A 26,898-nucleotide genomic window follows, 5' to 3' on the forward strand; every position below is an offset into this window, starting at 1 on the left:
CTCTTGCTTAAAACCTGATATGCGCAACCACTCATGCCTACGCAGTAACACACTTGTATTAATTGCTCGGGATGCTGTATCTGCAGCATCCAGTGCACACTTTATTGAGGTGTTCGTGATTAACTTTTCCTCTTGTATGAGATCATTTGCGGCTGGATACGCATCGAGAGAGATCGCGAGCGAAACAATACTGTCCATCGGTGAGAGTTTTGCGCGTTGAGGTGAAATCAAAACAAAGTCGACTTGGAGCACAGCAAATTACATCTGAAACCGATGGCAGAAAAAAAAAATCTAAGGATGGAGTTGATGCCCATACGCACTACTAACCAAAGAAGGAGTCAACTATCCTGTGATTACAAAGACTTCTACAGTAACAAAGTGCAAACATCCGAGCCCAACACCAGATGGCGATCTATGCAAAAGTATGCGATCTACAGCTCATATGCCATGAACATGATATTTCTAACTCAATCACACACTAACACTATTTCATATTTCCGAGCAGTACACACTGATATTAATAATAGATTTAGGGTTTTCCCAGAAAAACTGCAGTGTGGTCCGACACAACATACTACTAAAACTTCCTCACCTGAACCAATGATGTACACTCGAAATACAGACACTCGAAGTACAGACAATCGAAGTACAGATACTCGAAGTAGGGACGCTTGACATGCGGACACTCGACATGCGGACACTCAAAGTACAGACACTCATTGTAAGACACTTGTACGCACAGGCAGTGACTCAAGAAAATAACTGGAGACAAGTTCCATTAAGTAAAGTTTTACTATTCTAAACTGTACAAGGTCATGGATTGGAAATGAAGCTAATCTCAGCAGAATATTTCTGTAACAAAGTGACCATAAAAATAAATTCCAAGCTACATTTGTTGCAGTGTTTGTGATTGATCGAACCATGATGGGGCGAGTCCCAGAACTTGATGCTTTCAACTGCTACATCAGTGATGCGTCTGATCCGTTGAAGGACACCTGTCTGTCATGCACAGGGGGACCTAGCAATCACGTACATTATGGGGTACATTTTCCATTTTTTATTTGCAGTTCAATCAACTAGCTATTGTATACATAAAAACATTAACAGAGATAAACAAAGGATTGGGGCAAGGAGGTGGGACTAGGTATTCTATTGGTTTGTGCTAAAGTTTGGGATGGGTTACAAGGGTAAGTGGGTTAAAGTAGAGCCATGGTCCCTGAGATTCAACCAGCTTATTCTAAGGGAGTACATGTCAACGATTTGACCATCTGAGATTCCAGCACATTTATCAAAGTGACCACTTGTCAATGACTTTACCTTCTCATGTTAGTCAAAGGGATCAGATGTCAATGATTTGATCCTTTGAGATTCTCGGTTAGTCAAATTGATCAGATGTCAACGACTTGACCATATGAAATTCCAAAAAGTGAGTCCTAGGGAGCAGATGTCAATGACTTGACCCTTTGAGATTCCCAGGTTAGTTGAAGGGAATACATGTCAATTGTTTGACCCAGTGAAAGTCCAGCAGGTTAGTTGAAGGCAGTATGTCAATTACTCGACCCTTTGAGATTCCCACGTAAGTCCTGGGGAGTATTTGTTGGTAATTTGTCCGGGTGAGAATGCACTAGGATAACTTAAGGAAGTATCTTGTTGACTGGAGGACAAGTTGACAATTTCACCCACTGATATCCTGCAAGGCTAATCAAGGGACGACACGTTGATGACTTCACCCGCTGACAGTCGGCAAGGTTATTCTAGAGGAGAAAATGTAGATAATTTCACCTGCTGGCAGTATGCGGTCACTGGGTCTTCTAGGTGTCTGAGACTGCCCCATCTGCTGTCACTGGGTCTTCTAGGTGCCTGAGACTGCCCCATCTGCTGTCACTGGGTCTTCTAGGTGCTTGAGATTGCCCCGTCTGCTGTCACTGGGTCCTTCTAGGTGCCTGAGACTGCCCCATCTGCTGTCACTGGGTCCTTCTAGGTGCCTGAGACTGCCCCATCTGCTGTTTCTGGGTCATCTAGGTGCCTGAGACTTCCCTGTCTGCTGTCACTGGGTCTTCTAGGTGCCTGAGACTGCCCTGTAGGCTGTCACAGAGGCTTCTAGGTGCCTGAGACTGCAGTTTATGCTGTCACTGGGTCTACTAGGTGCATGAGACTTCCCTGTCTGCTGTCACTGGGTCGGCTAGGTGTATGAGACTGCCCTGTCTGCGGTCACTGGGTCTTGTGGGTAAATGAATCATCCTCCTATCAGTCCTCAGGGGGGGGGGGCTCCCCTCTGACAGCGACATCAGTGCATGCAAATGTCTCAGATTTGAGAGCGCCTCCCCGATGCTTGAGAGATTTCCTGCATGCAAGAATCCCTGCTGCTGAAAAGAGACCCCCTGTTTTAAAGTTTGCCGACTAGAGAGAGGCCCGTCTGCTGCAAGAGAGTACATGAGGTGACAGAGAGAGGCCTCTTGCTTTTACAGGAGCTGGGGGGTGTAAGGGAGACCCCCTTCTACACCGGAGTTTGTGCAGTGTCAGAGATACCACCTGATGTCACAGGGACTGGTCAGTCTGATAGAGGTACCCTGCTGTCTCTCTGCCTATCCTGAGTCAGAGGTACCAATACCAACCTTGCAATCACCAGAAAAATAATGCATCCTAGAGGAGCACAGCTGTCACTTGAAGAGTGAGGAGACATCACCCTACTGTCAATGTCTGCAGATGTGAGAGGAGCCTCTCGCTGTCACAGGGTCCGCCAGGAGAGACCCCTCTGCTCATTTACTGCCTGGCGAGAGCACCTGTGGCAGTCTCAAGAGGAACCATTTGTACCAGGTCCCTCAGGTGAGAGACCTCTTCTGGCACATAGATGTAAGAGAGGCACCTGTGTTAGCACATGTTCTATCACATGTAAGAGAGGCCCCTGCCTTCAGTTCATCCGTCGGAGAGAAGCGCCTGAAATCACAGGGTCTGTCACATGTAGGAGGGGCCCCTGGTATCATGAGAGCCAACTGCTGACACCTGGACCATCCATCATGGGTAGGAGAAGCGCCCTGCTGTCACACGGTCTGTCAGATGTATGAGGGTCCCCCTGCTATAGCAAGGCCTGTTAAATGCAAGTGTAATCCCCGCTTCACACTATGTAGGTAGAGATAACCCCACTCACAGGGTTTGGCATGCGAGAGGCCCCTGCTGTCACCCTGTCAGATGTAAGTGGAGTCCCTGCTGTCACAGGGTCAGTCATGCGAGGGGCATCCCACGGTCAGTCATGAGAGAGGCCCCTGCTGTCACACAGTCTGTCAGATGTATGAGGTACTTCTTTGCTGCACCAAGGACTGTTAAATGTAAGTGGAGTCAACACTGTCAGAAGGAATTAGAGTCCCTGCTTCGCACAATGTACGAAGAGATACCCCTTCTGTCAAACGGTCTCTCGTGTGAGAGGCCCGTACTGTCACATGATGTGTCAAGAGACCAGGGCACAAGCCCTAAAAAAATAAGTGGGGGGACGCTGTCACCGGAAGTGACGTCACGACAGGAAGTAATGCCACGAAAGGTGGCTTGCAACATCAGGCTCATTGCCTCCCCTCACCCACCCCTTAGCTGCGATTGCATCTGAGAAGCCAGCGCCTGAGCAGCGTGCAGAGTGAGCTCCGATCTGCCAGCGCGTGAGCAGCGTGCTGTGAGTTCCGATCTCATCCCACAGAGGCCTAAGAGTGAAGTCCAGCTGTCTGGCAGGGGGGACCGCGTTTACCCGGTAAAATAAGTGGGGGAACACTGTCCACCCACGTGGTACCCCGACTCGAGCCCTGCAAGAGAGCTCTCCTGCTGTCACTGAGTCAGCTAGGTGAGACCGTGAGAAGCTTCTTTCTAACCAGGGTCTATGAGGTGGGAGTGATGTAAGGAGAGTCCCGCGTCTGTCACACAATTGATCACTAGAGACTCCCCTGCTGTCACTTGATGTGTCACAAGAGCGATCCTACTGTCACTGGGTCAGCTGGGAGAGGCGCTGCCTTCGTACAAGGGTCTGTGAGGCAAGAGACACCCCTGTTGCGACAGAGTATGTCTGAAGAGAGACCCTCACTACTGTACGTGAACGGTGACGTGCAACAGACATCCATTAATCACGTGGTACGTCAGGAGGGAGACAGGGCCGACCTTCAGTGGACCAGATGGGCTTCAACCTATCAACAGTGTTCACACAAGAGTCCGGGAAACAACACAGACAACCAAAAACGGGAACATAAAATATCAAAAGAGAGGCGCATTAGAGCTTCTTGGGTCTGCGGCCCACTTGGTAGTAGTAATAGAAGCTGATGAGGAGGAAGAGCGCGCGACTCAGCAGGAGGACAGCCGCCCCGTTGGAAATGATGCCGTTCTCGATGAGCGTGATGGCGGTAACTGCAGAGAGAGAGACAAAATGGCGGCAGAGGGTGAGAAACCGCGATACAGACAGAACCAATGGAGAACAGAACAGCAGTAAAGCAAGAGTCCATATCAGCTCAACTGTGTGTCAAACTGTACTAGCAAGACATATACACATTTTAATTAAAATGTAATTGAAATCAGAAAACAAAAAATGTAATTTAACTACCGTAAACAAAACCAATATTTCAAAAAGCTGGAATAAAAGCGAACACGTGTTATGATGTCTCAAACCTGTACATTAAATTCAATGAGTCCTATCTTTATTTTTCACTCAGGGAACTTTGAAAAGACTTTTAAAATAAGAAAGTATCACAAAGCAACTGGAAATGCTTGCAAAGGCTAATTGACTTTCCACAGGATACAGCCATTTGGTCCTCTGCAGCAGCTGTGGAGAGGCGGCCTATTTATGGGCCTCCAAGAGATGCCTCATTCTGAGTGCATCTCTTGTTTCACACACCATCTGAGTGAGTGCAGGAGGCAGACTGTTCCCAAGCACGATAAAAGCCTTTGTATGCCAAAGCTTATGCTTTCATGAAAAAAACATTTTTTTTTATATTTCTTTTTATTGATGACAAGCTTACACAGAGCAGACACTTTACAAACATTAGCGATCAAGAGTGCATCAATTCGATTAACTTTCCCACACAGGTTTCTTAGCCTGTCAATATCATGAAGGTAATCCATTCAACAAGTTGTCCTGTTGGTCTACACTGGGTCTTGCCCATGTCTCTGCTGCGGGGGCTCGCATATTCCTCCCCTGTAATTATTCCACTTTTCCCAAATCTGCGAGCACTTGTTGGGAAACCCTCTAGATTCATACAATGTGCTCTCTGTCAGCATGCACCAATCTATATCTCTATCCCACGCTGTTAGGGACGGTGACTCTTGTGCCCTCCACAATCTTGCAACGTTGGATTTTGCAATTATCATACCAAGAGTCACCCATATTCTTTCTTTGGTGTTTAGGTCAGTGGGGCCCCATATATTCAGGAGGCACAACTTTATATTGTAGTCAATCTCACATAAAATTTGCAACAATGCAGCATAAACAAGAAAATGCATGTGCAAGTAGCATTGCGCATAATGCATACAAAAAGTACAGAAGAAAAATTAGATGTCAAAAGTACAAAGGAAGAATTAGAAAAAGATTAGAGCTCCGGATGCAAGACAGCACTTTCCCCTTCCTAGGGAAAACAATAGAAAAGGTGCACTAATTAAACATCCAAGCGTCCTGTACTATAAATGAAGAAAGAAGAGAATCAGAATCAAGGCAGAAAACAGACAACAGTAAAAGGTGCAGGTCAGAAGCGTAGCTGGAGGCTGAGTGAAATAGATACTAAAAAGTACCACACCCAACCATGTTTCTACACGCCGCACCATAGAGGTCTGGTGTGGATTTGAGAGAGTGGAGGACAAAATAGTGAGAGAAAGATATCCAGACACTCAATCTATGCCACACACCTCAAACACAGTATGAATTGTTATAAAATATAATCCACAGATGGGTACAAAGCCCAAAGTGCATCTAAGGCAGAAATCAAAATAACAATAATACAGCGCCAAAGGCGCAAAGCCAACCAAGAAGTGAACAAACCCCCCACAACACACCTAAAAAAAAAACAAAGTGCCAAGTTGTGCAATATACAGCAAAGTGTAGGACATAGAAAGAAGAGGACACCCGCGAAGTGTAAATTCCACACAACTGTCACTGTCCAACTTGCCATAATAACGTAATATACATCTCGGAACCAAAGGTGTACTCCAGAAAAATGCATGCAAACCAATAAATACAAGGTGAAGTGCCATTGCGCAAAAAAACAAAGTGTATAAGAAACACTACCCAAGCACAGGCCACGCCAAAAGAATGGAGTCCACCGCCCACAGAATAAACAACAATATGGGTACACCACCCATTGTATAAAGTACAACATGGGGTACACCGCCCACAGAGTAAACCACAGTATGGGTACACAGCCAAAGAACACCATAAACCAACTTTAAAATACAGCAACAAAAAAAAACTCACACTGCTAGATGTATTATAAACGTAGCATTAAATTCAGGCACCACACAAACTTGTAGGGAGGAAACAGTGAAAGGGTGTGCGCACCACCCACACTGAGAAAATGAACAAGGGTAAGGAGACCAGCTCCTACACACCACCACCCTAGAAACAAAGATGAAATTTGTGTTCCAACACGTAAGACAAAGTACAAGACACAGCACCTGACCACTGCATGAGCAGACTTATAGAGGCAGGGAAAATTATAACATTACACTTGGAAAAAAAACTGTGGTGCACTACCTAAAACATTCCAATTGCCAAAAATGTACCGACAAAATAAGCCATTGCAAGAATACTGAGCGATAACACATAAATAACAACTAAAACAGCATAAGAGAATCGTTTAAAAGGAACTTTAAAAACAACGCCGGTGAGCAAACTCTCTCACCCGAGATGTTGAATACTTTCCACGCTGATCAGTAATCAAAGAGAAAGTGCTACGAGGATATCACAGTTCCAGCAGCACAAGTTCATTCAACCGATCCTCAGTGAGTTTCAACTTGCAGATTGCCAAAAATAGTCTCAAAACAAATGTGAAAAGTTGCTCGAGGACACTGAGCTGAAGCTGAAAAACATGCTTTTCCATTGACCCTTCTGACTTTTGCACCCAATCATTTAATTTAATTGAGAATTCCAAATGAAAATCTATACTAATATAATAAAGAGAGAGCCCAAACCTTTGAGGCGGGTAATCTCAGGACCACAGCACCAATCACAACAACCAATACAGCGTTGGAAAGGGCAGTTGCAGCAGAAGGACATAGGCTATGCAGACGCCCACCATATACATTTAAAAGGTAAAAGAACCGTGCCAGCAAAGTAGTCCCTTGTGGGCGTGTCTGCGTTGTGCTGTGGGCGTGTGCTGGGGGCGTGACAAATGCTTGGGGCGTGTGGTACGTTCCGCCGTACATGCCATGTCTCATATCGTGTGCTTTGGGCGTGTGCTGGGGGTGTGGGCGTGTGCGGGGCATGGGATTACGGAAAAAAAAGCGACCGTTGTGCCCAATATTTCATTGTTTTTTCTTCCCAGGTTCTGTACATTCCAGCTCCGGGTGTCCACCCTGCTCCCCTTAAAATACTCCTGCACCCCATAATCATAACCCACCCTGTCTCCTCAAAATACCCCAACACCCTTACACACTAACCCATCTTAACCCTATAAATCTACCCTGTACCCCAAAACCCAAACCTAGCCCTGAACCCTAAAAATACCCCTGTACCCCAAAACCCAAACCTACCCCTGAACCCTAAAATACCCCTGTTCCCCAAACCCAAACCTACCCCTAAACCCTAAAAATACCCCTGTGCCCCAAAACCCAAACCTACCCCTGAACCCTAAAAATAACCCTGTCCCCCAAACCTACCCCTGAACCCTAAAATACCCCTGTACCCAAAACCTACCCGTAAACCCTAAAAATACCCATGTACCCCAAAACCCAAACCTAGCTCTGAACCCTAAAAATACCCCTGTACCCCAAAACCCAAACCTAGCCCTGAACCCTTAAAAACCCCTGTACCCCAAAACTACCCCGACCCCTAAAAATATCCCTATACCCCAAACCCCAAACCCCAAACCCCAAACCTAACCCTGCACCCTAAAAATACCCCTGGACCCCAAAACCCATACCTATCCCTAAACCCTAAAACTACCACTGAACCCCAAAACTATATCTGAACCCTTAAAATACCCAAACACCCCAAAACATATACCTCAGTACCCCAAAACATATACCCCTATACCTATACTTACCTTATCCAAAATAGGTATTTACCCTCCCCGGTAAGTACATTGGCGGCACGGCGACCCACATCTCCAACAACATACTCATATTTTTTCACCACCGATTTGAAAAATGCACAGGTCTCTCTCATTGATGGCCAGCACTGACATACACTTTTAGACACAACTCCCGCCACAAGTTCTAGAATTGCGAACTTTAGAGCTGGGGAGCTACGTTCGGATCTCGGCATCAGCTCAACATCCTGTGATTCCAGGAAAATCGCTTCGTCTCCCCGTGACTACCACAAATGAATGTGTTCTTCTGTAATGTAAATTGTGCTCATGCCATGTTGTTGAGTTTGCGCTATATAATATTGCAAGGAAAAATAAAGTAGGGAAACTCAAGCTCACACACTACTGAACGCGCACTCTTAAGTGCATCAGCAGTGCACTGTGAATCGGAGCGCTTCACAGGCCTGTCACAGATAAGAAATGCTATCAAAACGAAATCCTACAAAACAATATACTATTGGCTGGCAGCAATTCATACCCGGACAACGTCAGGACGGGCTGCTAGTTATAATATAAAGTCGAATTGTTCATTTATAAAAATGAGCCATGCAAATTACCTCAAAAATCCACAAGGTGGCAGTATTGTTAAAGATTTATTGAGTAACTGACTAGATTGTGCTTTTGTAATTCTGAATAGTTTCTTCGCGTTTTAATGAAAAGCGAGACTTCAGGCAAAACTTAAGCTTTAAGCTTAATGAAAGTGTAGCGTACTACCATGTGAAAAGATTTCCGGCACACATCTTTCTTAAAAACAACCTAAAAAAAACCATACGCACCACTCCTTTCATATCTGTCACCGTCTGAACACCGGTCAGTCTGCGCGTGAATGTTCTCTTCTTTAACTTAATACTGCTAACACTTATATTAAAGCTCCGATGTGTTAAGATCCGTAACCTTGGGAACCAAATAAAATGGCCGCCCATGTTGCGTCCCATAGGACAGTGACAAACTCAACGTCCTTAAGGGGTCACAGGTTGTATGGAGGATTATGCGAAAACGCTGGATGACGCATTGAAGACTCTGCTTCTCCACCAGAACCCACGGAGGTTCTACAACGTCATCAGTGTGAGGAGATGACAGCGCAGGGAAGGATCTCTCTCAGAGCACCAACGGTAAAACGGAGTTTTTTATAAACGTCACTTCAGTCTTCCCAAGTCTGGCCGATGCCGAATTCCCTCACTCGGCTGTTTTATTAATTATCGACCTCCTTCTTTGCATTAGTTGCTTCAGTAGAGATAAGTTTTAAGTCTCATAGAAGATCTATTTGGAGAATCCCACCAGGAGCTGCATGGTTGCTGCTCAGCCTACTCTCTCCAACTGTCATTCTTCCACACCAACAAGCACACTCACATTCCAATCTCACTGTCGTCAGGCATTCCAACATTCCACGCAGACATCACATTCATTCTGGCTGAGCAGCTGAGGAGAGGATGCACTGGTAAGAATTAGGTCACAACACTTTTCTTATCCACATTGCTTACGGCTCCAACATCAGGGCAAAGAGCAATGGGGAAAGGGGTCGTTCATGAAAAATATGTAATGCAGCAGCACATGAGAGGGAGCTAGAAAACACACACACTCTCTTGGAATGCTGAATGAAAAAGAAACAATAGTTCCCTAAATGTGAGAAGTGGAAGGACCCCTTTTAGCTATCTTTGCTGGGGTGTAATAGAGATCGAAAACAGACATAAAATGTTGGCTCCTAAGGCTCTCAGTTAACACGCCTGGTTCACCAATACCAAGGAGTCCACAATAGAAATTGCTTCCCTTCCAGGTCTACTCTCCCATTTTGCATTCTGAGCATCAATGTCATCTGGGGAAGCTTTAATCAAAATTTGGTAAATTTTCCCATCTTGGACTTACTCCTTACTGTCACCACCAAGGGTATCTTTTCTGATATTGTAGCTATACTATTCCTATTTCCCCCAAGAAAACTCTGTATCTGCAGATATATAAAAAAATCTATTTTATCCACCCCAAACTCTTCCTGTAGGTTCATAAATGACAAGAGATGGCCTTCCCTATACAGGTCGCCCAAAAATCGAATCCCATTTCTCTCCCATCTAAAGGTAACTTGGTCCTGAAAAAGTGGTAGGAGAATACCCAGAGGGGAGAGGGGTGAGGGGAGTATATACATTCAGATTTGGAATCTTCAGTTTCCGTGGTAGCTGTCTCCATCTTCTATCTATACTAATATGATAAAGAGAGAGCACAAACCTTTGAGGCGGGTAATCTCAGGAACCACAGCACCAATCACAACACCCAATACAGCGTTGGAAAGGGCAGTTGCAGCAGAAGGACATAGGCTATGCAGACGCTCTCCATATACATTTAAAAGGTAAAAGAACCATGCCAGCAAAGTAGTCCCTTGTGGGCGTGTCTGCATTGTGCTGTGGGCGTGTGCTGGGGGAGTGACAAACGCTGGGGGCGTGTGGTACGTTCCGCCCTTCATGCCATGTCTCATATTGTGTGCTAATCCCACCCTGCTCCCTTTAAATACCCCTACACCCCATAATCATAACCCACCCGTACTACTTAAAATACCCCAACACCCTTAAACACTAACCCATCTTAACCCTATAAATATACCCTGTACCCCAAAACCCAAACCTATCCCTGAACCCTAAAAATACTCCTGTACCCCAAAACCCAAACCTACCCCTGAACCCTAAAAATACCTCTGTACCCCAAAACCCAAACCTACCCCATAACCTTAAAAATACCCCTATACCCCAAAACCCAAACCTTGCCCTGAACCCTAAAAATACCCCTGTACCCCAAAACCCATACCTATCCCTAAAACTACCCCTGTACCCCATAACCCAAAACTATATCTGAACCCTTAAAATACCCAAACACCCCAAAACATATACCTCAGTACCCCAAAACATATACCCCTATACCCATACTTACCTTATCCAAACATAAAAAAAAACATGCCATTCATGCATTTACAACGAATTTCGTTGTTAATGTATGCGTGGTAAAAGCTTATAAAATGTAATGCCATGCATTATAATGGCATTGCGGAGTCATGGTACTTTCGTAATGAAAGTATGCGGAGTGATGGTATGCGGAAAGAAAGTTGCAGAATAACGGGTGTTTACCCTCCCCCGGTAGGTACATTGGTGGCACGGCGGCCCACATCTCCAGCAACATTCTCATTTTTTACCACCGATTTGAAAAATACACAGGTCTCTCTCATTGATGGCCAGCACCGATATACACTTTAGACACACCTCCCGCCACACGTTCTAGAATTGTGAACTTTAGAGCTGGGGAGCTACGTTCGAATCTCAGCATCAGCTCAACATCCTGTGATTCCAGGCAAATCGCTTTGTCTCCCCGTGCCTACTACAAATGAATGTGTTCTTCTGTAATGAAAATTGTGCTCATGCCATGTTGTCGAGTGCGCGCTATATAATATTGCAAGAAAAAATAAAATAGGGAAACTCGAGTTCACACACTACTGAACGCGCACTCTTAAGTGCATCAGCAGTGCACTGTGAATCGAAGTGTTTCACAGGCCTATCACAGATAACAAATGCTATCAAAACGAAATCCTACAAAACAATATACTACTGGCCGGCAGCAATTCATACCCGGACAACGTTGGGATGGGCTGATAGTACTCTACAAGCAGCTTTCAGTATTTCAAATGTAGTCTTTTTGTAATAGCTGGGTATCCTGACTAAGCAACCCTTGGCTATGTTATCCAACCCAACTCAAGTTTATATATAGACAGTGTAATCTCCACTGAAATTTCAGCCTCATCACCGACTAATAGAATACCCAGGTTTTGTAAAATAGATGGCCACTGTAAAAAAGAGAGCTGGGGATAGCCCAACCCCCGACTGTCTTGGAAGCGTCATCCATTTGGCCACCCTCCTTGGTCTACAATACTCATATAGAAATCTATGACAAATTCTCTCTATCCTTGCTATGGAAGATGAGAAAAATTCTTAAGGAACATAAAAGTTTTGGGAGGACCGACATTTTAATAACATCGCTACGACCGAATAAAGAAAGGTGCAGATGGTCTAGCGTTTCCAATTTTTGACTGACATTATCTATCATTGGGGGGATATTCGTATCAGGAAATGTATCTACAACAGCTATGATTTTGACCTCTAGATAGGTTGTCTCTTGAACAACCGAAAGGCCTGTAGAACGATTATTCCCTGAACAAAGAATCTGGGCTTTCTCCAAGTTTAATTTATATCCTGAGGGGATACCACATTGTTCAGCTCGAATCTTCACCTCTGGAAGTGCCGAGACAACATCAGCCAGCGGTAAGCACCGTGATGTCGTCCGCATACGCCAGTGCTCTATAGTCGATATCACTGACCCTCACAGCCTTGACATTAATGTCCAGCTCTAGCTTTTTTTAAAAGGGGTCAATGCACTAGTAACTTAGACATTAGTTAGTGATAGATTCCTTACCTTAGAATATATCCCCAGGAGTCAGACTAGATGCGGAAAGTTTTCGTCAGCAGTGCCCCTGCGCGTTGGTAGGCATCGTCGTACGTGCTCCCGGACTTTCTTGGCGCCTACATAGCCAACAAAGAGCTGGTCAGCCACCCAGAACTGTTGTGTGCGGTTCAGGTAGAATGAGAGTGTACGTTTTGGGTCCAGACAGTGGAGCCTCTTTTCTTCTCTGGAAGGGTGCAGAGGTGGAAAGAAAGTGGGCAAGGTGATAGTTTGCCCAATGTGAAAAGCAGTGACAACCTTTGGCAAGGAGGAGGGACGAGTGCGAAGCACAACCTTGTCCGGATGAACCAACAGAAAAGGAGGCTTACAGGAAAGAGCCTGGAGATCACTCACACGCCTAACGGAGGTGTTGGCAAACAGGAAAGCAGTCTTCAAAGTTAATAAACGAAGAGGACAGTTAAGAAGCAGCTCAAAGGGAGCACACATTAAAGAAGTAAGAACTAAATTCAAGGCCCACTGCAGCATCACAAATGGAATAGGAGGGAAAACGTGAGTAAAGCCTTTGAGAAATCTATTAACAATGGGGGACTTGAAAAGAGAGGGTTAATCAGGGAGCCTTAGAAGGGCAGAGATTGCAGAAAGGTAGCCCTTAATAGTGCCCAGAGCAGAGCCCTGCCGGGCCAGAGAAAGAAGGAAAAAAAGGATGTCTGAAAGAGGGGCAGATAGGGGATCCACAGCCTTTGCTGTGCACCATGCCACAAATGTATTCCACATGCAGGCGTATACCGATTTAGTGGATGTACACCTGGCTGCCAGAATTAAATCACAGACTTCAGGAGGCAAGTCAAACAGAATCAACTGTTGCCGCTCAATCTCCATGCATGTAGGTGGAGGCTGGACAGGTTCGGGTGGAGGACCATCCCTTGCTGCTGCGACAGAAGTTCCTCCCGAAGAGGTAGTCGGATAGGGGGATCTATACTCATACTGAGTAGCTCTTGATACCAAACTCTTCGAGCCCAGTCCGGGGCCACAAGAATGACTTGGGCCCGGTCACGCCTGATCTTCAGCACTCTCGGTAGAAGTGGTATAGGCGGAAAGGCGTACAAAAGACCTCAGCTCCACTCGCGAGGTAAAGCGTTGCCGAGCGAGTGCCACCTTGGAAATTCCAATGCGCAGAACAGCTGACATTACGTGTTCTCTTCGGTGGCAAATAGATCTAACCAAGGCTCTCCCCACTGTTGAAAGAGACCTTGCACCACCTCTGAGTGAAGACTCCATACGTGATCCATTAGGCAACAGCAGCTGAGTTTGTCTGCCCTGGCGTTCAAGGAACCTGCCCGGTGTTGAACCATCAACGAAATGCCTTGATGTCCCAGCCATGTCCAGAGGCGCAGAGCCTCCTAACATAGGGCCAACGACCCCACCCTACCTTGTTTGTTGCAATACCTCATGGCGGTGGTGTTGTCTGTGAACACCTGCACCACCCTTCACTTGACAGAGGGAAGGAATGCCTTCAGTGCAAGAAGGATCGCCCGATGCTCCAGAAGGTTGATATTGACATTTGAACTCTACTGGACAATGGTGACACAGTCGCCCTCATCCTCCTCGACCTCTCTGCAGCATTCGACACAGTCTGCCACAGCACCCTTCTACAACGCCTCAATAACATCGGAATCCAAGGAAAAGCACTTGATTGGATCACCTCGTTCCTCACCGGAAGAACCCAGAGAGTCCGCCTCCCACCATTCAAGTCCGAGGCCTCTGAAGTCATCTGCGGCGTACCTCAAGGATCCTCACTCAGTCCCACCCTCTTCAACGTATACATGAGCCCCCTCGCGGCCATCGCCCGCCAACACAACCTCAACATCATCTCTTACGCGGATGACACTCAACTGATCCTTTCTCTCACCAAGGACCCCAGCACCGCCAAAACTAACCTACACGAAGGAATGAAAGAAGTCGCCGAATGGATGAAACAAAGCCGTCTGAAACTGAACTCAGACAAAACAGAAGTCCTCATCTTAGGTACATCCCCCTCTGCATGGGATGACTCCTGGTGGCCGGAAGCCACCCATCTCGACAGACCACGCACGGAACCTTGGCGTCATCCTGGATTCTTCACTCTCAATGAACAGACAAGTCAACGCCGTATCCTCTTCCTGCTTTAACATTCTTCGCATGCTCAGAAAAACATTTCGCTGGATCCCCTCCGAAACAAGGAAAACAGTCACCCACGCTCTAGTCACGAGCCGACTGGACTACGGAAACACCCTCTACGCAGGTACCACCGCTAAACTCCAGAAGAAACTACAACGAATCCAAAACGCCTCAGCCAGGTTGATATTAGACATCCCACGCAACAAACACATCTCTGGTCACCTTAAAGACCTCCACTGGCTACCCGTCAATAAGAGGATCACTTTCCGACTGCTTACCCACGCACACAAATCACTCTACGACATCGGACCAGATTGCCTCAACTCTCGACTGTCCTTCTACACCCCCTCCCGCCAACTTCGCTCTTCCAGCCAAGCCAAGCCACTGTACCTCGCATCAACAAGACCACCATGGGAGGCAGATCCTTTTCATACCTGGCTGCTAAAACATGGAACTCACTCCCCGCTTACCTTCGCCTCACCCAGAACCACCTAGCGTTCAGAAAGCAGCTTAAAACGTGGATATTTGACAAATAATCCTCCTCCCCTTCCTAAGCGCCTTGAAACCCTCTGGGTATGTAGTGCGCTATACAAATTTTATGACTTGACTTGACTTGACTATGGAGCTGGAACTCTGCCGGAGACCAGAGGTCTCTGATCTCTGCCTCTCCCATGTGACTGCCCCATCCCAGGAGGGACACGTCCGTCACCACTGTATGCTACGGTTGGGGAAGGAAGAGGGATTTGCCACTACCCCAATATTGATTCATGAGTCACCACTGCAATTGTTGCGCAGTGCCCTCCGAGATCTGGACGTAGTCGGACAGGTTCCCCTTATGCTGCGCCCACTGGAACTTCAGGTCCCACTGCAGAGCCCGCATATGCCATCTAGCATGGTTGGTGAGCATGATGCAGGAGGCCATGAGGCACAGCAGCCTCAGGATTGTCCTCACCGAAACCCACAACAAAGGCTGAAAGATGGATGCCCATCTTTCAGCCTTTGTCAAGTGTTCCTCTCCTTCCTCACTGTGGCAGCATCGACCGGAGTTTTATCTTGCCCTCCATTTGAATTGCTAGAGTCCGATGCATGGCCCTGACTGTCTGAGTCAGACCAGTTGAAATGTCTTATAGGGAAAAGATATATTAGCCCGAATGTCCCGGACTCGCTGTTCGGGAAGATAAACCCGAAATTGCACCATGTCCAGAACCGCTCCAATAAAGAGGAGCTTCTGAGAGGGAATCAGGTGCGACTTCAGCACGTTGATGGAGAACTCCAGCAACTTCAGGAGGTTGACCGTAGTTTGGAGGTGGGAGACAACTGTTTGGGGTGAGCCCACCTTCAACAACCAGTCATCGAGATAGGGGAAGACTGAAACCCCTGATCTACGCAGATGAGCTGCGACCACCGCCATCACTTTCGTGAACACCTGAGGGGCGCTTGTTTGGCCAAAGGGGAGCACGGTGAACTGACAATGCTCCTGCCCTACCATGAATCGCAGGTAACACCAGTGGGCCAGCAGGACGGGGATATGAAAATATGCGTCCTGCAGGTCCAACGCTACCAACCAGTCTTGAGGGTCGAGGGCGGACAAGACCTAAACAAGCGTGAGCATCTTGAACTTCTCCTTCCGGAGGAAGCGATTGATGTTCTGAAAGTATAAGATAGGACTCAGGGCTTTGTCCTTCTTTGAAACCAAGAAGTAGTGGGAGTAACAACCACAACCTACTTCTGGCGTTTGCGAATTTCTATCCCTTTATCCACTGACATCCGTATGTTCCACCTGTTCAGTAGGCTTTGGAGGATGGGGAGACCTGGGAGGAGTCTAAGGACCCTCTTGTAGCTCAATGCGAGTAGACTGGGATTAGGATCTGGGGGATGCAGGTGACCAGGATTATGCTCTAGAACCTGGCGCACTGTCTCCTTCTACAGTGGCTACGGAGGAGAGTGGTTCATACTCTATAGTGTCGTGAAGGGCGTCCAAGGCTCTCCACCTCCAGCTCCCCCCTACTGTGGCCATCAGGACTAACCTCCTGACAGAGGTGCTTCGTCCAGCGTCTGCTTCTACGGAACCGTTTGGGAAGAAGATGTTTCCTTCCGCCAGCTCAGGACTGCGGTCTGAACTCCGCATGTCTCTTGGGCCGTTATTCCCATTCTATTTGGGATACGGTTGCACAAGTGCTGCCTCAGTGTCTGGTGGAGGCTCGGACAATACTCTCCCAAGCTATTGCTGAAGGGAGAGACGCAGCCAAGTTCACCATCCGTTGTGGTGTTTACACTGCTGACTCGCTGAGCAGGGCGATTTCAATGACAGTGGTGCTATGTCACCATGCCTGGCTGAGGACGACTGTCTCCTGGGGATGTCCAGAACACGTTAAGGGACATGCCCTTTGATGGCACTCGCCTGTTCGGTGATAAGGCAGATTGCGCGTTGGAACGCTTTAAGGACTTACGGGCTACGGCCAAGTCCTTAGGCCTTTCGGTCACATGCACTCCTTCCGCTTCTGCTTTTCGCTCTTTTCGTGGCCAAGGAAGGGTCACCCAAGCACGGTCATTTCAAAGCCAGAAGCCTGCGCAACAACAGTCTCAGCACAGCAGTGGATGTGGGACCCGCAAAGGCGGGTCACGCGGCCAGCGTGCAGGTCAGTCTACCCCCCTGCTGCCACTGCCTCCAAACCTTCCTAGTCCGGTGTTTCAGGCCCACCAGACGCCAGGGGGTGGCAGGATTCGTCATCACCTCTACCACTGGCGCACCATCACATCGGACAGGTGTGTTCTGCAGATTGTCCGAAGCCCCCTTCGAGACTACACCCCGATCCATGCCATCTCAATATCAACGCATGTCGGGGGATCACTTGGCACTTCTCCAGCAGGAAGATCCGTCCCTCTTGGCCGAGTGGGCCATCAATCGAGTTCCGACGCCAGAAGTAGGTAGTGGTTGTTACTCTTATGAATGGCTCCCTGCATCTACCTACAAGCTGTCTGGACTCACTGACTTTCCATGTGTGTTTCTTCTCTGTCGGCCATGAGACTTTGGTATATAGACTCCAAAGATACGGGCTCAGCTGCTCCTGCAGTGTTGCCAGCTGCAGCCATGTTTCCTTCTAATACCGGAGAGATGGAGTAGTCCCAGAGAAGACCTCAGTTATTTTTCTTCCTTTTTACTACCTCTATCACAAGTGTTCCTCTCCTTCCTCACTGTGGCAGCATCGACCGGAGTTTTATCTTGCCCTCCATTTGAATTGCTAGAGTCCAATGCATGGCCCTGACTGTCTGAGTCAGACCAGTTGAAATGTCTTACAGGAAAAAGATATATCTCCGCCTTCTGTTTCAGGCTCCCAATTGACAGCATGTTCTCCACTTAGATTATCCACCTTAGCAGTAAGATCGGCCATCTGGCATATCTCGTAGCCTCTTGCAATGGGTAGCTCATCTTCTTTCTGTTGGAGATCATGCCACTAGATCCTCCTGGAGCCTGTGCTGCCCCTTGCCCCTCTGTATTTTCAAAATGAAAACTCTGGCTCACCTTCGAGTCCATGGAAGTCGGCTGGGGGTGTGTCCTAGAGAGCGAACCTTCTGCCTGGTGTGGATTGCTGGAGCTAGTACTCTGGTCTTATGGGGCAAAGGGTCGTGGGGAGGGCTCATTTGGCACCAAAGATGCTTTCCTATTAGGGTTCTTCTCTGACTCCCTCATAGCGGTGCGGGCGTCTTACAAAGATGCGACCAGGTGCCTTCCAATTCTGGTGCAGCAGCTCCTTTTGAAGAGCCCAGGCCTGAGGGCTTCTTAACTCCTTCCGTGCTAATGACGGCTCCCAGCCGTCATGAGTCATACTAGGCGTGTGCTCATGATGGCCGGGAGTCATCAGAACGTTGCCGCTCCGCCCACACGCGATTAATACCCCGCCTGTCCAGGCAAATTAATCAGTGGGCGGAATTCTGATGGATCCCAGCCGTCATGAGCAAACGCCCACCTTGATTTATGACTGCCAGGAGCCGTCATGAGCACCCCGGCACTGAGGCGAAGGGGTTAACAGCTGAGCCAGTCTCTGAGCGGCTCTTTACCACCTTAGCTACAGGCATTGCCAAGATGTCAGCCGAGAGCACTCTGACAACAGCAACACCGCTCAAAAAGGGCACTAGCCACCAGGCAAGGAGGCTCCAAACGTGGCAAACCTGTACCACCCGGATCAAAAACGGGCCTAAAATCCTCACGCAGCCTTCTGCCTTGTCCGGTGGTAACATTTTCTATCTTCCACAGCATACTGCACAAACGGAGAACTGAAAAACACTGTGGGCTCCCAGCGGCTGTGATCAGACAGCCGCCATTTGCCGATTCAACTCTGAAACCTGGACACTGAAAACAGCAAATTCCCCTGGATTCCAAGGGTCTCTGGGCTGCCAGCTGTATGACAACAGATGAGAAAGAATCGTCATCTATCTGTAATGGTATTTACTAATAGGTGGATGCTTTGAAGTAGCTTGTAGATCTGTGCCAGGTCCCCAGATGATGGAAGATTAAGTCATTATATCTCCCTAAAGCTAGGTGTGCATTTACTTTCAAATATTATGGGGGAAATAAATACAAATACTCTGGGAATCCACAGTTAGTGGTGTTAGCAGTAGAAAGCAAGTAGAGCGGAGAAGAGCAGAGCTGTGAGAGGGGAGAATCAGTGGCAGCCTATTGTGTGTGTATATATATATATAGACAGACCTTGTTCTATCAAAGGCGGAGGAGTAGCTTCTGTCATTGGGCCTGTCATATTGCCCATCTAATGATTTCTCGTACACTCAGGCACGCATAGACGTTTTTAAGTTCATTAGAAAAATTAAACTGATGAAATATTTCCAACTTCATCCTATGCAAGAGAACAAAGAAAGTGCCAACGTAGGAGCAGATTCAGCGCAGCTCCTCTGCAAGTAAGGAATCTAGAAGACTTGCAATCTCTTCTATCATTATCTCATGAAGATAGCTCGCAAGGATCTCCCTCGGGCAGTCAAGTAGTCACAGTTAACAAGCCAACGACTAGCCCTTTTCGGAGTAAATCAACCTTTCTACCCTAAATGCCAAAGGATGCAGTAGATGTTTTCAGTGACAGAGTTGTCACTGAACTGAAGAATCTGAACAGGGTGACTTTGGGAAAAAAGAAACGACAAGATTACAACAATAAATAATATTTGTCATTAATAAGGAAAATACAAGATAATCCATCTGTGATTGTAAAAAACGCTGATAAAGGCGGTAACACGGTTCTGTGGGCCAAAATTGACTAGCCTAACTAAGGAAGCCACAAGACAATTGGGGGATACCACGTGTTACACTAAAACCACCAAATTTGCCATGCTGAAGAGCAACGATTCCACCAGGAAAACCATCTACCAATGGCAAAGAAAGGGACTCCTCACTAAGGATGAGGCAAGGTTTCTAAGCGTTACATATCCTATCACCCCAGCTTTTTACCTTCTTCCCAAAATTCACAAACTTGTCACCTTTGTCCCTGGACGTCCTATTATTTTAGCATGTGGTAGTATTAATGAAAATGTATCCAAATATGTTGATTTTTTCCTCCAACCCCACATGACCTCACTTCCTTCTTATCTTAAGGACACTATAGACTTTTTAGTTAAAATCAAAGATGTAAATTGGTGTTCTGATTTCTGTTTTTTGGGGATGGACATTCAATTGTTATACATGAGTATTCACCACTCTCAGGGTCTTGAGGCCACTAAATATTATTTAGACACACGCAATGCAGTCCTGCGAGACCACAATTTCATGCTGTTGGAGATGACTAAGATTTGTTTAACCAACAACCATTTCCAATTTGAAAATGACATATACCATCAAGAACGAGGGGTTGCTATGGGCTCGTGCTTCTCCCCCAGCTATTCATGTTTACATGTTGGCTGGTGGGAGGAGCACGTGCTCCATGGAGCCCATCGCCAGTGGCTCCCACATCTAGCCTACTATTGGCGTTTTATAGATGACATATGTGTCATATGGAAGGGTTCGCAGGTACAGGCCCAAGCTTTTGTGAATGAGATCAACATCAACACTCGTAATTTAAGATTCACAGCTACGATCACATCAAGCTCGGCTGAGTTTTTAGATGTACACATTTACATTGAGCAGGGCAAGTTTTATACAAAGCTTCACAGCAATGCAACAACGGGGAACTCCATTCTTCATGCCCGGATTGCCCACCCATCCCACACCATAAACAGTATACCCTTTGGCGAATTTATTCGCATTAAGAGAATCTGCAGCGATCCAACTACATCTAACCAGTGCTTAGCGGAGTCAGTTCAAAGGTTTCTTCAGCGCGGCTACAAGTTAGATCTTTTGAACCGTGCACTCTTGAGAGCTTCATCTCGCTCGAGAGACAAATTACTGACTCCTAAAAACGTGGCCATATCTGATTCAACCTCTGTTGGTTCTGTCCGTCTTATTTTCACCTACTGTTCACAGGAACGCAAACTGAAACTGATCATTAATTCTGAATGGCCTATCATTTTAACAGATGTTATTTTAGGTCCCATCTTGCTTAAGTTACCTGCTATCACCTTCAGGAGGGCTTCCTCCATGAAGGATGCACTGGATAAGACCCAGCCTGAGTTAACACCCACACGCACTTGGCTGTCCAAAACAGGTTTTTTCAAGTGCAAGTCATGCCGCGCATGTACTTTTGTGAAAAATGGCACGCATTACAAATCAGCGTTTAGTGACAAACCTATCGCCGTTAATGAATATCTTACCTATCGCAGCGAGTTTGTCATCTATCAATTAACAGGTACTTGTAATCTATCTTACATTGGCAGCACTAAGTTGCCGGCTAACCAACGTATCCTGCAACATATGCGAGCCATAGTCAACTCGGACAGCAACTATCCAGTGGCTCCCCACTTTAAAGCTGTCCATGACAACAAACTAAAAGACCTGCATTATACACTTTTGGGTTTGGTCCCTAACCCCGGACAGGGAGGTGACCGAGAAAAACTTCTTAGTTAAAAAGAGACTTACTTCATTTTGCTGCTAGATTCAAAGGCACCAAATGGATTGAATATAATAGATGAATTGCACATTTTTTTGTAAATAGGGCATCTCAGTTTTTACTATTCTGTTTCTATAGTGTAACTGTCTTTTGCTGGTCATTTTTGAAAATGAAAGTTTTTTGAATTCGATGATATTTAGGCCCACACAAACTGTTATGAATGAGTAGGTTGTATAAGATTGTGTCTCAGCCGTCATTGTCACTTTTTTTATAGCTAGTTATTTTTTTCACCCATTAAGCACTAGCACTTTAGTTAAACTGGCATGCAACAGACTGTGATTGACACCTTTTGTGCATCGCTCTCTATTTGCAATACATACATGATGTTTTGTGGCCACAGTGAATGCATCTGCACTTTACCTTTTGATGTACTCTGTTTTTAGCGTACCCTGTTTACATTTTCATTGAATATTGCATTTGCATTTTATTCTTGCTATAATTTGTATGTACTGCTATCAACTTGCTACTGGTAATGTTGCTTTTGTTAATCTCGGAGATCAAGCACTTGCCAATATGTGAGAATTCTTTTTCGGCCACATCATAAAATTGAGACAGGAGCACTTTGCTCTCATTGCTGTTTTGCACTTTTCATGTTTGTATTTTATACAACCCGTTATGATCGTTGCTACTATGCCACTTTGCTAATGTTTGCCTTTCATCCCTTTTTTATGGGTGATAGAGCTTTTAAAACACTTTATATTACAACACCCACTTTTGGCGCGTCATGTGACCAAGCTCCGCCTGCGGAGCGAAACGCGTCGAGGAGAGCACACCCGCTCTGTGATTGCTTATATTAAAATCACCACTGCTAACACGACTGACGGTGTGATGGCACTTTATTTAAAAAGCATTAATTTACTACAAGGAGAAGAGGTCTGCGCCTGTTTTAGCCCGCGTTGACAGCGGCCGGGATTGCTTTGAGATATATATACATATATATATATATATATATATATATATATATATATATATCGTTGCACGTTCCTAGAAATCAGTTCCAAGAAAAAACGGCCAGCACTCCAGTGTCAGTGTTCTTTAGGTTATTTTATTTCCAAACCCCCCAGCACCCTCGACAGACGCGTTTCGCACAGGCCTTCGTCAGTGTCGTCAGTGTTCAAACATACTCGCCATATTTAAACCATCCGCCCTTTTGGAAGTCATAGAAATCAACGATGGTATCTAACACACATTGATGGCGGCCATCTTATAGTATATATATATACACATAGTTGTTTCCATGGTTTAAACTTGGCGATTTATAAAAAGTGCTCAGTGCAAATAAAATGAAGTGAAGTTTGACAATTGACAAAAAAATATATGTTATGAGACTGTCACGTATTTACATTAATTATAGTTTTGATATCGAGAGCAGTGTTTTAGCAAATCAAGTTTGTCACAGATGTTTATATAGGGGTGTATCCCCTAATGTGTTCCGGGCGCATTGTGCAGATTATATGCTTGCATGTGGTACGTTATTAGACCCACTGCGCCTAGATCTTAAACATTTCTGCAGTTGTGCAGGGGTGGATCCCCTAATTGATACATTGTTACACTGTGTGCATATCATATATACAAATATACAAATTACCGATTCAGTAACCCCATGTCAACTAAATGTATATTTTTGTAAAGTATTTACATTTCTAAAAAAATATATATTCTTCAGCTGAACTTATGGGTTATTATTTGGTACCATATTGACTTATGATTATGTCACAGTTAACCTAACATGATTTACTGGTATCTATGTTACACTGTTCTCTCTTCTCTCATCTGTACATATGAAGGGAAACTCTATTTACAAGCCAAGCAACAGTTATTATTTACACATGTGCAAGGAGTATCCCATGTTCTAATTGCAGACCAATTATCTCCTTGCAAGTCCCAGATTGTTTTATAGGTGCACCCACATTTCAGCATCGTTGTTGAGACCCCATGGTGTCATTGTTTTAAGGTCTAGGATATACCGAGATTCCAGTATACGTAGGGATCTTTCTCTATCCCCCCCTCGTTCTGTCTTTGGGACCTGGTCTATGCAATAGTATGCTAGTAAATCCCTATTGCTGTTGTGGCGTTCAGCAAAATGACGGGCTATCGGATATGTCTTGTCCTTGTTCACGATAGCCCTCATATGCTCTAAAATCCTCATTTTTGCCGGTTTTATGGTGCTTCCTATGTAACGTTTGTTACAAGGACAGACCAAGCAGTAGACTGTGAAGTCTGAGTTACAGTTTAGATGTTTTGTAATCTTTCTGCTCGGTCTTTCTTCACCTGTTCTGCATGGGTACTCCTTGACTTTTTTGCTGAATTTACAAGCCTTGCAATGTAAGCAAGGAAAAAAGCCAACTATCTTGTTCGTCATCGGATTGGCCTTGGTAGGGGAGTAATGGCTATGAACCAGATGGTCCGACAAGGACTGGCACCTCCTATATGTTATCATAGGTCTGTCTGGTAATGTTTTCTTCAAGATGGTATCAGTTCTTAAAATGTGCCAGTTTCTTTTGAATGCTTGGACCAATTCTCCAGATTGATTGCTATATGTTGTGATCATTCTGACCTGCTCACTCTCTTTCCTTAACTCTTTCACTATCAGAAGATCCCTTCTGTCAATAGTGTCTGCTTTTATGTGGGCTTGTTCTAAGATGTTTCTAGAATACCCTCTTGCTTGGAATCTGTAACTCGCGTCTTTCTGAGCTTTCTTAAAATCCTGAGTTCCAGTGCAGTTTCGTTTTAGTCTAAGGTACTCACCATAAGGTACATTCCTTATTAGACTTCTAGGATGATGGCTGGCAGCGTGTAGTACTGCATTGCCAGCCGTCGGCTTTCTATAAAGTCTAGTGTGGAGCTGGTCATTCTCCACAAAGACCTCTAGGTCCAGATAACATAAAAAAATAATATATATATATATATATATACACACACACACACACACACACACACACACACACATACACATACATATACATATATACATATATGTGAGCAAGGCTACACGTTAGCCGAAACGCGTCATCCTACCCGACATCTCGCACTATTTATAAATAAATAAAGTCACTGCAGCCAGCAGTGCAAGCAGATTTTGGAGTCTGTGTCTTTCTCCGTTTGGTGGTTTCAAGCGCCAGTGCGGTAATTGGAGATATATATATACATATACACATACACACATATGTACACATACACACATATATACATGCATTTACATACACACATGTACACACATAAACACATGTATACACATACACACATATATACACATACACACAAATATACACATACACACATATATACACATACACATATATCTACACATACACACATACATACACAGATACATATACACATACACACATACATACACACATACATTTACACATACATAAACACATACATATATACACATATATATATGTCACACATACATACATCTACACACATACATACATCTACACACACATATACACACATATATACATATTTATATTCCCAACAAATTGCGGTTAAGACGGCATGCAGCAATAACACTGGTGGTGCCGAAGCATGCACTTGCAAAAAAAACAAGCATTTTCAATGCAATAGATCTCGCATACACGCGAGTTTGAGCCAATGGGATTGTATATGATAAAGCCTTCATTTATGTTTTGGGTTTTAAAAAATAAGTAAAAGGCATTATCATTTACAGTACTAATAGCTTAAACTCTTGCAATTGCGAGACCTATTGCATTCCATTAAATGCTTTCTTGGCCACTTGTTGGATTGTAAATATCAGAAGAAGAGACCGGCCTGCGGCGTATTCAAAGTAGTGTTAAATAGTAAAGTGAAGGAGATGTGAAATTGTTGTAAATTTACAGACACAAAGTGTGAAGTGATCCGAGCTATAAACACTAACAAAGCACACTAACACCTTTAGCTCTGTGATTACACTGGCGCGGCTCAGTAGGAAGAGCGGGGTGAGGGGCTACTTCCTGACCTCTCCGTGTTTTGAGTGTGCAGTGTGACAATGCATAATGTCATTGCTATCTTTGGCCTAATAAAAAACACTACAGCTGTAGAGTGGCCCTGGCTTCACCTCCTGGTGCAGGGAAGGCTGTGCTTTATGGAGGGAGGGAGGGAGGGAGGGAGGGAGGGAAGGATGGTCTCGGCTGCAGCTCCGGTCTCGTAGAGTGCCCCTGCTATCACCTGTGAGCAAGAGGCGCTGAGGTGGTGGTATTGGTGGTGGTGCTATTGGCAGTCCTGGGAGTGGGCGGTGAGCTGAGTGGTGGACGCAGGCATATCACGGATAGAAGGAAACCGAGGAAAGAAACAAGCAGAAGTCAAAACAGAGGGCAGAAAAACAAGCAGAAAAGGCAAAATGAAGGGAAGAAAAAAACGAGCTGAGAAGGCAAAACAGAGCATACAATAACTAGAAGAAAATGTAAAACAGAGGGTAGCCGGTAGACAGGCAGCAGGGGGTACTAGACTGCGGGTAAGCTGGACAGGAGACTGTCACAGGGGGAGCTTGTACAAGGACCTGCTCACTGGGGTCCCCCTGCAGCCTCTATTAGGTTGGTCCTGGGGTAAGAGTGCGGTGCTGGGACCCGGGAGGAGGAAAACGGCAGGAAGAAGGAAGAAGCAAGCAGAAAAATGCAATATAAAGTGCAGAATTTAGCCAAAAAGGCAAAAACGGAGAGCAGACAAACAAGCAGAAAAGGAAAAACGGGAAAGGCAAAGCAGAGGGCAGCAGGTAGATGAGCAGCAGAGGGCAGTGGAGGGTAGGGGAATGCGAGGACCTGTTTCCTTTCATACATGCTAGGCCTGGGTTACTTACCTCCAGAGTGAATACTAGTGTCTGTCCTTTTCTCCCGGCATATCTGTACCTTGACAGTCACTGGCGCACCCTTGACAGTTTTATATCAAAGACATGATAACCTCTCCCTCCATCTTTGTATCAAATGCGCGCAAAGTGACAATTTATTTTTCTTCTGTAGTCTCCCAGTGACGTCTCTCCCCTTTCTTCTCCCCTC

At 45.7% G+C, this 26,898-nt stretch overlaps 1 protein-coding gene across 1 annotated transcript in view; it reads right to left on the reverse strand.

Moving 5' to 3' along the window:
* Positions 1–773: 773 nt before the first annotated feature.
* Positions 774–26,898, reverse strand: part of TP53I11 (tumor protein p53 inducible protein 11) — a 488,139-nt gene continuing 462,014 nt past the window's right edge. The window contains exon 8 of the mRNA XM_086959614.1: positions 774–4,380. Within this exon, the coding sequence (XP_086815740.1) occupies positions 4,247–4,380 (134 nt within the window). The 3' untranslated portion in view covers positions 774–4,246. The remainder of the gene's footprint in view (positions 4,381–26,898) is intronic.

Source organism: Lissotriton vulgaris, chromosome 2_2 (assembly GCF_964263255.1).
Source record: "Lissotriton vulgaris chromosome 2_2, aLisVul1.2, whole genome shotgun sequence".
Taxonomy (NCBI): Eukaryota; Metazoa; Chordata; class Amphibia; order Caudata; family Salamandridae; genus Lissotriton; species Lissotriton vulgaris.